At 40.2% G+C, this 10531-nt stretch overlaps 1 protein-coding gene across 1 annotated transcript; it reads right to left on the reverse strand.

Moving 5' to 3' along the window:
• Positions 1-272: 272 nt before the first annotated feature.
• On the reverse strand, positions 273-8445 carry psma4 (proteasome 20S subunit alpha 4). Its single transcript, XM_033634095.2, has 9 exons — positions 8372-8445; positions 7854-7884; positions 5948-5990; positions 5663-5825; positions 5363-5440; positions 5166-5254; positions 3333-3463; positions 2541-2664; positions 273-531 (listed from the first exon to the last, which is right to left on the reverse strand). Exons 2-9 carry the CDS (start codon positions 7854-7856, stop codon positions 377-379), a joined length of 786 nt encoding a protein of 261 aa, XP_033489986.1. The 5' UTR covers positions 7857-7884; positions 8372-8445; the 3' UTR covers positions 273-376.
• Between the last annotated feature and the right edge of the window lie 2086 nt (positions 8446-10531).

Here is a 10531-nt window from a genome sequence, read left to right on the forward strand (position 1 = left end):
CTGGAAAACATTCATCATCCCCACATAAACATTTATCATTGTGTAATCATGATGTCCCGTTTCATAACTGTTTAAAGTATGCATTACACAGTTCATGCAGAATACATTAAGACCATCTGCTGCATCCCAGAACAGAATATTTAATCTCATATTGATCTCAACTGTAAACCATGAATGTAATGGAGGGGATCAGTTACTTTAAACCTTTAAAGTGGGTTGATACAGACTTTTCGTCCTTGAAACACATTAAATAACACAAAGAAACTCAAGTCGATAGTTCATCATCCTGGATTTATTTTACGAAACAACACAAATGCAAACACACCTGAAAACTCACATTCGTTCTCACACGCAAAACTCAACGAGGACAGCATCACTACTTGTCCTTCTCTTTCTGCTCTTTCTCTTTCTTGTCTTTCTCGGCTTTGGCCTCCTCGGCTTCGTGCTTCTTGATCAGCTCCTCGACCTCCTTCAGCTTCAGCACTTTGATGCAGGTCTTTCCGTTCTCGCGGGTCAGAGTGGCGATCTCCACTGAAACAAACACACAGAAACAGACGGTGAGGAACCAGCTTGGGATGTGTCATATGTCACATATCAAGCATATCTATAAGCACCATGTGTTTTTCAGTTTGAGGCGGTATGAAATGTTGGAACGAGGTCACATCAAATGCCACAAAACATGCTGATAAGGTGTAATCACTCGTCTCGCTGTCAAATGGCCCGCCCATCAATCACGCATCTTCAAGCATAAACAAACTTCATCTGGGACAAACAAGCTTGTTTTTAGAGAAGCTAACATAACGACAGCTTCCTGTAACGGCTCATTTTGTTTACAGCAGTCTCATTAATGTCTGTCAGCTGATCGATCATGATTTATTGATACTGAAACAGGACGTGAGGATTTTTTGTTAAAGTAATATTAATTGTTTTGTTGTTTTTCAGCCACTTGAAGTTTGTGGAATACACTGTAAAAACAACATTGACATATTATTACCTAATCAAGTTATTACAATGACCTTGTTAGCAGACAGTTGCCTATTTGCATATCCAGCACACACAGAGCGATGTCTGCATTCGCTTGGAGTCATGCAAACCAATGAATTTAAGTCTAATATTGACTTTCAGCTCTGTTTTTTGGTCTCCATCAGCCCCCGTAGGAAATATCTTTTACTGTGTTCACCCGCTGGTCTTTAACTGTGTTTGTCTGCTGTAAACAGTAAAGTTGAGGCGGCCAAATCAAAACAACGAGCTGAAAGACACCAAGAAACTTTGCGGCAGAGTCTGTGATGTTTTCCTGTTGAGCCGCACCCTTACAGGAACAGTTCAGATCATTTGAAGTGAGGCTGTATGAGATACGTATCCGTAGTCAGTGTATTACGTACAGTAAATGTCAGTCGGCACACTCCCAGTTTGGAGAAGCAGGCAGGAGTACCACCACTAAAGCTAAGCAATGTACTGCTGTGGAGGGGTCAATAACAAAATGTATTTCAGCCACCTAAAAAAGTCACCATCAGTTTCAGTGTACACTATATATTTAGAAAACTTTCACTGTCACCTTACCATCAGACAGCGACTTCCGCTGAGGAACCTGTTGACAGCTTCAGTTCCTCATCTGTGCGCTCGTCAAAGCCACCAGCATTTACATAATCAGTAGTTTTAGCTCCCTGCACACAGGAGCTGCTTTGATTGGTTAGTTTGTGTTACTGTGCAATTCTGGCGTTTGAAAGGGTTTGTTCAGAGTCACCACAGTCACACAATAACACAAACTAACTAACTGATTAAAGCAGCAGTAGACCAGCAGCTCCTGTGTCCAGCAAGCTAACGTTACTGCTTTTGTAAATTGTAAATTCAGCAATGTTTAATCACTGGTTTTCCTCAGTGGAGTCTGGCTTTAAAAGAGCGATGTATCGGCTTCAGTGACCTGTTGGAAATTGCTGTCTGACGGCAAGATTAAGTGGTGAAAATATTCTAAATGTAGCATACACTTACTGCTATTGATTTTTATCAGGTGGCTAAAATATGTTTTGTTGCGGCCGCCCTGTACACGGCTTAGTTTCCCTTTCAACTCCTGCCATCTTCTGTATGTGATGCACTGAGGCAGCAGTAGCTCAGCCCATGGGGACTTGGGTTGGGACCCAGTGGGTCACTGGTTCAAGTCCCTGTCTGGAGCATTGAGTGTGGACTGGTAGCTGGAGAGGTGCCAGTTCGCCTGAGGCGCCTGTCCAAGGCAGCCTCACTGTGACGTCTCTTCATTTAATGCATGTATAGATGCTGTTTGTGCGTGTGTGTGTGTGTGTGCGTATTTTGGGCCTGTGTGTATAAGATGACAGACTAAAAAAAATGAATTTCCTCTCAGGGATTAAGAAAGTATATCTTCCTCTGTAACCCCACTTCAAAAGATCCAAACTATTCTTTTGAAGTTACAGTTATTAAATCTATTTTATCTTTATCTTGAGTGTTACATTAATTTGCTGTAAACAAGCTACGCTTTTTCCAAATTGTCTGTCTATTTGTGCATCTCTCTCACTACAAATCTGCACCTTTCTCTGCAGACAGCTTGCTGACGTCCATGGTCTTATTGAGGACTTTGATGGCGAGGGCGAGGGCTGTGGAAAGTGTCATCTCTCCCTCCTTGAAGTCCTGCTTCAGCATGGAGACAGCCGCCTGGGAGCGAGCAAAGAAAACAAAGAGAGACAAAGTAAGAATCACTCCAAAACACCATCCTTCTTGTTAGGGCTGCAGAATTTACGTAGGAGGACGTGCAAAACTTGTCTTCCCATCTGTTTTCAATTGTGAAGATAGCATTTAAAACCTCGGTTCAGTCTCTGCTCTCAGACGACCACCTGCTGCCAGATCTCATATCTGCTCCTGAACGGCTCACTGTATGCAGCACAACACTACCACTGTCCGGATCAGGTGTGTGTTTCCTCACTGGAGACACCCAAACAAAACATGCATGCACTCAGGGTACCGAAAGGCCTCTTTGTGGACAAAAGTGTTCCCACAATGCTTGAGGAGGCTCCATTACCCACAATGCTTTGTGTGCAGCTCTTTGGAGGACCACTGAGATTAGCAGAGCCACCGTGAATCAGGACTTACACAATTAGCTGCCCCCAGAGTCGGCACTAAGTAGGCCATGACTGTTTACTGTAAGCGTCCGGTTCTTTTCATGGACACAGTGTTTAAAAAAAAAACCTCTGTGCAGTGGCGCCCTCCAGTGTCGCTGTGTGGAACAGCAGCTGGTTTGACCACATCTGCACAGCAATCAAATCTAATTATTCAGACTCCACATGTGTCGGTTTTAAATAATTTAAAACTGCTGAGAGACTTACAGCACTGTTGTTCCCGATGCACGTGGCCTTCCAGCCTCCGTAGTTTCCACTGGGGTCACTCTGGTAGAGCTGGAAGCCATAGTGTTTATCCCAGCCCATGTAGAGCAGCGAGACTCCAAAGGGACGCTTTCCTGTGAGAAGAAACACACACACACACATACGGTGACGTCATCACACTGATTCAACTGAAGTGCCTCCAGTGTTCCTAACTTTGATTTTTTTGTAACAAAGAGTGGAGAGTGTAGAGTACAAAGAGAGTACTCCACAATTATTTATGTACAATCAAACTGATTTTAATTCCATTTATTTGTAGTTTTAGAATCCCATATAACTGTATTAACTTCTATTATTCAGAACTTCTATTTGAGTTTAAATGATGGTTGGGTGCTTGACACTTTCGAAGACTGTCGCTCAAAAGAAATGACGCATTTTCAACAAATCAAAGTGTTGCTTAACACTTACCTTTCATGTCACACACCTTGAGAAATCTGTTACGTCGCAGACATCGTCGTTTTTTGTTGGGCAATGTAACTGGGTAGTGTTACTAACGCCGCCATGGAGATAGTCGCTTTCAAACCACACCAATTATGAGCCGCATTCAGCATCTCTATCTACAGAAGCAGCCGTCTGTCAGCAGCAGCTGCCTTCACCAGGCTGACTGACAGCAGACATTTACTGATCCAAATTATGTTTCATGTCAGCTCCACCTGAAGAAATCAACAGTGTTTCTATCAATTGATTCACCAATTTTATTCAGGTGACACTATGGTGCAGTGGTTAGCATTGTCGCCTCATGGCAAGAGGTTTCTGGTTTGAACCCTGGGATGAGGGAGCCCTTTGGTGCCAAAGACATGCAGGTTAACTGGTGACTCTAAATTGGCCGTAGGTGTGAATGTGAGTGTGAATGGTTGTCTGTCTCTATGTGTCAGCCCTGTGATAGTCTGGTGACCTGACCAGGGTGTACCCCGCCTCTCGCCCAATGTCAGCTGGGATAGGCTCCAGCCAGCCCCTGCGACCTCTTACAGGATAAGTGGTTACGGAAAATGAATGAATGAATGAATGAATGATGATTTTATGTGCCAACCCACTGTAGCAAGTGAGGGAAATCTGCCACTCACAGACAGACACGGTTAATAAATTAAAAACGCATATACAGCTGGATATTTATGTGATTTAAACAGCCGTCTGTGCAGATTACACTTCACTAAATGCACTAGTGATAGTCGTCAGTTTGTAAAGAAACACAGGAGGTCTCTGGTTACCATGTCGACTGAAGCATAAATATAAAATGACACGTGACTGTTTAATTTCTTTTGGGCAACACTTTTTAAGTGTCCATCACCCTACCATAAATTTAAGCTTGAGACAATGATGCAAAAAGACAGATAAGCATTCAAAAGAGCTGAAAAAAGGTGTTAAAGGAAAATCACTGTATTTTTAAACCTTGTTCTTATTGTCATGATTGTGACTGTAGGTCATGCTAACTTTGTGCTCGCCACCTCGAATGTGAGGATCCAGGAAAGACACAGACATAATGCATTCTGGGGCAAGCAGCACGAAACTAAGAAATAAACGTACATTTTACATTAATCATTTCAAATGCCTGTGTCTGAGTCCAACCAAAAGTGCAGAAATTAGACAGCCAGTGATTTACAAGTTGAAGACCAATGAGAAAAAAATAAAGAGTGAAAAGCTAGGCCAAATACTCCAACTGAAAGAAAAGAAAACACTTCATTTGGCCACTGTATAGATCAGCTTTAAAGCTGTAAACTCTGTATGTAGATGAGACACTCGTCTCTTGCTAAGACAGAACTGTACAGTGCTGCTTTGTACCTCCAAACTGGGTGTAGGCCTGTTTGATGTCACACAAAGCTGTGACCAGCTGCTCGCAGGGGATTGGCTCCTGGTACTGCAGCAGGTACCTGCGACCGCAACACAGTTTATCACATTTATATATTTGTGTTTTCTCCCACTATAACCATTTGGCTGCAGCAGAAATGAAGAAAACAGTGTTCCTAACGGGAGCTTACCTCTGTGCTATAAGCCTCAGCTCATTGGTCAGTACGTTGGCATCTGATGTGATTCCTGCCACGCTGCACGCCATGTCTCTGCAAGAACAAGGGAAGATGTAGGACCGTCGCAACAGTGATTTCCTTCCTCTGTATACTGAAAAATCTAATTGTTACTGACAGTCACAGGCTGATACAAGCTTTTAAAGAAATATGTCACAGTAGGTTCAAAGTCACAAACGACTCACTGTCCTGAAACTACAAACATTTGCACACTGCCAATCAATTGCCTCATAAGCTAGTAGAGTAGAAGTAACTCACTCGTTCAGCTTATAGATTTTCTCTGAGAAAAACACTTCATCTAGCAGCTTGTGAATGTTCCTCCTCTCAGCAGCCAGCAGCACTCCGTCATTGGCTAAAATCCCCAGACAGGTGCCAGCATGGCCGATGGCTTCCATGGCGTACTCAACCTGATACAGACGCCCTGAAAATTACACACAGAGCTGTCAAGATGAGGACACAAGCACGGGGCACTGAAAGGCAAGAAATAAAACACACAGTACACAACTTGAGGCCTCATCAGCTACGATAATTGAGAGCTCTTACCCTCTGGTGAGAAGATGGTTGTTCTTGAATCATATCGACGAGACTAAAAGGAAACAGAAAACACACAAAGACTTATTGGAACTTAACATAAATTTGAATAAAGACCACAGAGATACAAGTAATTTAATCATTTTGTTGGCCTACTCCAGGAACAATACATAAGCTTTCTTTTATAGACATCTTATTAACACCTTCAGCTAGAAAATGTGGTGTTAACCCCAAACAGGTCTGTTGGGTTTTCTCACTGTGACCATTTACTCTACTAAAGTTTGTTTTTTGTTCACTTTCTTGTGGCTGTAAATGAAGCAGCTGCATGCTGTCCAGAATATGATTAAATTTGCTTGTTGATGAAATGCTCACTGAACATTTACAGTGGCATGCAAACACCTTAATTAGTTTGCTGGGGCTATGGCTTGTTCACAGCCATCACTAGGAAAGGCCATGTTGTGATGCAAATTTCAAAGTTTCATTATAGCTGCTGCACAGCGATGGGTCGGGTCCGGGCATTTTTAGGCAATTCTGAGCAACAAGCAGAATAATTGGAAGACATTTAGGAATTTAGCAACACAATCTGCCTTTTGCATCAGCTGAGGCTTGAACTCACAACCTCCGAGACTAAGAATCAATTTCTATCTCACTGAGCTAATTAGTCAGTGACAATTCATGTGTAGCTTCACAAACTGACTAAGCCAGACGTGCAGGTTTAGCAGCCGTCCATGCATGGAAAAGCAGATTTCAAACCACTGTAAAAAATTCAGTTATCGAAACAAAAATCTGAAAATACACATATTGCATCTAGACAGCATGGAGATGTTGGTAATTTGTTTGTAACAATGATTGATTTGCTCCATAAGTGAAAAACTGATGTTTAAAATTGCCATTTTTACATTGACTCCAATTGTTCACATTAGAGCAAAATTCAAAATGCTGTCAAAAATTCAGTTTTTGAGATAAAATTCTGAAATTTGCCACACACCATCTACCATGACTCTAGAATTTTGTCATTTTTTTCTTGAACATTGAAGATTTATTTAGCAAGAATTTGCATGTATATGTTTATAGTACCGTTTACAGTCAAACATTTTGATGCACTGTAGGCTCAATTTTTGATAAATCAAATCAATTGTTGGACAGTCTGAAGATGCTCTGAAGCAAGTTTGGTGTCAACTGAGCAAAAATTGTGGGAGGAGATAGGTTTAAGAAGTTTTACAGTTTTTGAACAGAGTGATGAACTTCATAACGTTTAATAGATTTAAATGTACAAAAGTTTCTTCAGTATTGGGGCTACAGTTTGATGAAAGTCGTGAAGTTGTAGCACGTATGGTTGATTTGTTATGAATTTTCAAATTTTGAACTTTAGACGCTTGCTGTAGCGCCACCATCAGGACTATTGGCTTGAGTTTACAGCTGAGGATATCTGGCATGAGACTGGACCTTTGTGCAAAGTCTGGTGAGTTTTCACCCATGGGAAGTATGATTTCCTCGGAAGAAGAAGAAGAAAGAAGAAGAATACCTGGGATTACAATAGTGTCCTGACAGCTACACTAATAAATACTGACTCCTGAAACCTTGTCCCAACAATCAGCAGCCATGGGCTCCTCCAGACAGCTGCCTAGCACTCTGAAAACTAAAATAATTGAGGCCCACAAATCAGAGGAAATCTGACTGATACATTGCTTATAATGTACAACGCCCAGGCTCTATTATAAGACCATGGAGAGCATCTGAAGGCAGACCTCTGAGGTCATCAGCAGTTATAGCTTCAGCCTAAACTACCACTCCTGTCATGAAGCTGAGAGGCTGCAGAGATGATTTGTACTCATCTCACAACTTAACGTATAGAGAGAAAGAAGCTGAGCAGCACATCAGCAATACAAATCAACAGAAAACATTAGCGTTAACTCACCATTTTTGCAGACTGCAGTCAAACTCTCCCACTGTTGAAAACAAACACAAAGTTCCCCTTATTCTTTAATAAATAGCGGTGAAGTTTATCTGAGCTAACCAGTTAGCTAAGCGTTAAAACACTATGTTACATACAGAATCGCTTAGTAATCTGCGGCTGATTGTGAAAGTGAAAGAGACAAAACTCAGACTCGTTAACGTCTTTCATGTCCAAAAGGTAACAAACTGGCACTAAACGCTGACTGAGGGTTGTATGAAACTCCATTATTAATTGATGTTGTCGATGTTTAGCGTTGCGCTTCAGAAAAAGCTCGTATTTAGCTAAACTGTCGACACAGATGGAGATGAATCAACAAAATTGTTAGCTAGCCACCGCTGCTGCTGATGCTTTCACACTCAGCTAGCGACTCAGTCTTTATGTAAATATATTTCACATACGTACCAAGATATAATACGTTAATGTAACATCAGATAAGTGGTTTGAATATTATTTTATTTGGTAAAAAATTAAATGCTTACCGCTTACAGGGCTGTCTACAGGGCGCGTGTTGATGACATCACAGGAAGGCGTGGTGTCGACAACAAGGCGCGCCTCTTCTTTATTCATTTATTTATTTATTCATTTATATCTCAATGAACAAGCATAAGCATGTGAAGATGACTGATAACAGTGTAGAACAATTTGAAAGGTGCTATATTTTACAGACATTAACAATAGGCTACAGTTTTCTGTTATGTTTTGACTTTTGACTTTTAAATTGTCACCTATAAAGAATTAGCATGTTTGAAATAAATTCTGTAAGCTATGCCCAAAAGCAATAACAACAACAACAACAACAACAACAACAAGTAGAAGAAGAAACTTTGTTTATACAGTGCTTATCAAAAACAAAATGAAAGATACTGATTAAAAAAAATAAAAACAGAGTTAAACAACAAGTAAGTTAAAAACAGGGCTAGAGAAATAGTTTAAAATTCCAACCTAACATATCTGCCTGAGACCTGACCTTTTGTTTGGTATGCTTTTTTAAATTCTTCTAGCTATTTGGGATCAGTAGGACCCGATAAGTATAAAAAAAAACGAAACACTGTTAACAATAATTAAGTCCCAATGTCCTCAAGCGAGACAATACTAAAGTCCCACCATCTTCAAACAAGTACTTCCTAATTTAATGTGTCTTGGCTTGCTACTGTTGCTAAAATTGGTGAAATGTGTTGCCATATCAAACTACAGACAATATTAATCACAAATAAATAAGGTTCAACCATAAAATGTGATCAGGTTTTGTACCTTGTCTACTTTTGTGTCGGGATCAGCTGCAGACTGACTTGGCAGGGATAGCTGCCATCTTGTTTTTACATGGATTAGTGTGTTGTGCTCTTACTACCACTAGATGACACAAAAAAGTGTCCACAAAGGAGGACAACAGGTCTAAGTTAAGTAGAATGAAGTATACGGTCAAGTAAACCCAAACTGTGATGTCACACATGGTCTCAGGAGGATATACCATATTATTTAACTCTGAGCTAATCTCCTCTGTAGATCATTTTTTAAATTTTGGGACATTGGACCTACATTGTCATCTTCCATATTGCAGGGTTTTCTAAATCAGCTTAGCCAATCTCTGTACATTCCCTGTAAATCAGTCTTCCTGTAACCTTGTTATTTGTCTATACAGCCTATTTGTTTGTTTAATGCTGCTTTTATGTTGTTGCAGGAAGTGATGAATGTTGGGGATGGATATGATGCCCACTATTTTTATTCTTGTTATTCTTATTTACTTATTTTAGCCACTTGTTTTATTTTTCATGTCATGTCTGAGCTGCTTTGTTCTGTGTTGTATATAAAAAATGTAATAAATAATTCTTAGAAAATAAAGAACTACTGTTAATTTAAAAAAACAACAACAAAACATTCAATTCTTTGTGCAGAAATCTTAAGATAAACTTTAGCATATATATCTGCTAGTAAGAAGGACTGTGGATTCTATTGTATTAGAAATGTGTTAGGAATAATTGCCAGTATGAGTAAAATGAATGGTTCAGGCTACAGCAAGCAAAATAATGTGCTTATAGACATTGTTTGAGAATTGTTTAAGACAGGTCCACATTTTTTCAGATGTATCTTACAGCAACAACAGCATCAAACAGCATTAATTACACATAAACAAATATCGCAAAGCTATCAAAAATGTTCCCTTACAGCTCCTTTCATGAAGGAAAACAAGACAAAAACTATTTTAATGAAAAGCCTTGGTGAATGTTAGGCTCAGATACTGTTTTATTGATCTAGGTGAGATGCCACCAGTGCAATGGATGAGGGGCTCTGCAATGGAGTCAGGAGGTGCTTCTCAAAACTGTAACGTTTGGTGATGGTTTTTCTGTGTGGTTCAAATAAAAGGGTGAAATCAAAAATACTGCAAATAAACTAGCATTTAAATTTAGAGCAAAAGCAAGCACGAAATAATCTACTTACTCATTTCCACCACCAGGGGGGGCCCTTGGCTTGAATGTGTAGTAAAGATGAGGCTGTTTACTTTCACTTTTACACTGGAATTTATTGCACTCTATCTGAAAATCATTTAAAAAAAAACTGACCAGTAAAGAATCATCTTCAGTGGAAAATTCCTCAAAGCTGCTGAACAGAGTTGATTTATGATCAGCGCAGTAAATCAGCTC

This window comes from Epinephelus lanceolatus, chromosome 5 (genome assembly GCF_041903045.1).
Source record: "Epinephelus lanceolatus isolate andai-2023 chromosome 5, ASM4190304v1, whole genome shotgun sequence".
In the NCBI taxonomy this organism is placed as follows: Eukaryota; Metazoa; Chordata; class Actinopteri; order Perciformes; family Serranidae; genus Epinephelus; species Epinephelus lanceolatus.

Bases quoted from the DNA above. Each gene is read 5' to 3' on its own strand.
- psma4 (XM_033634095.2), bottom strand. The intron at 5,826-5,947 runs GTAAGAGCTCTC...TGTAATTTTCAG, and splicing joins AACCATCTTCTCACCAGAGG to GGCGTCTGTATCAGGTTGAG. The intron at 3,464-5,165 runs GTACAAAGCAGC...TTCTTCTCACAG, and splicing joins GGCCTACACCCAGTTTGGAG to GAAAGCGTCCCTTTGGAGTC.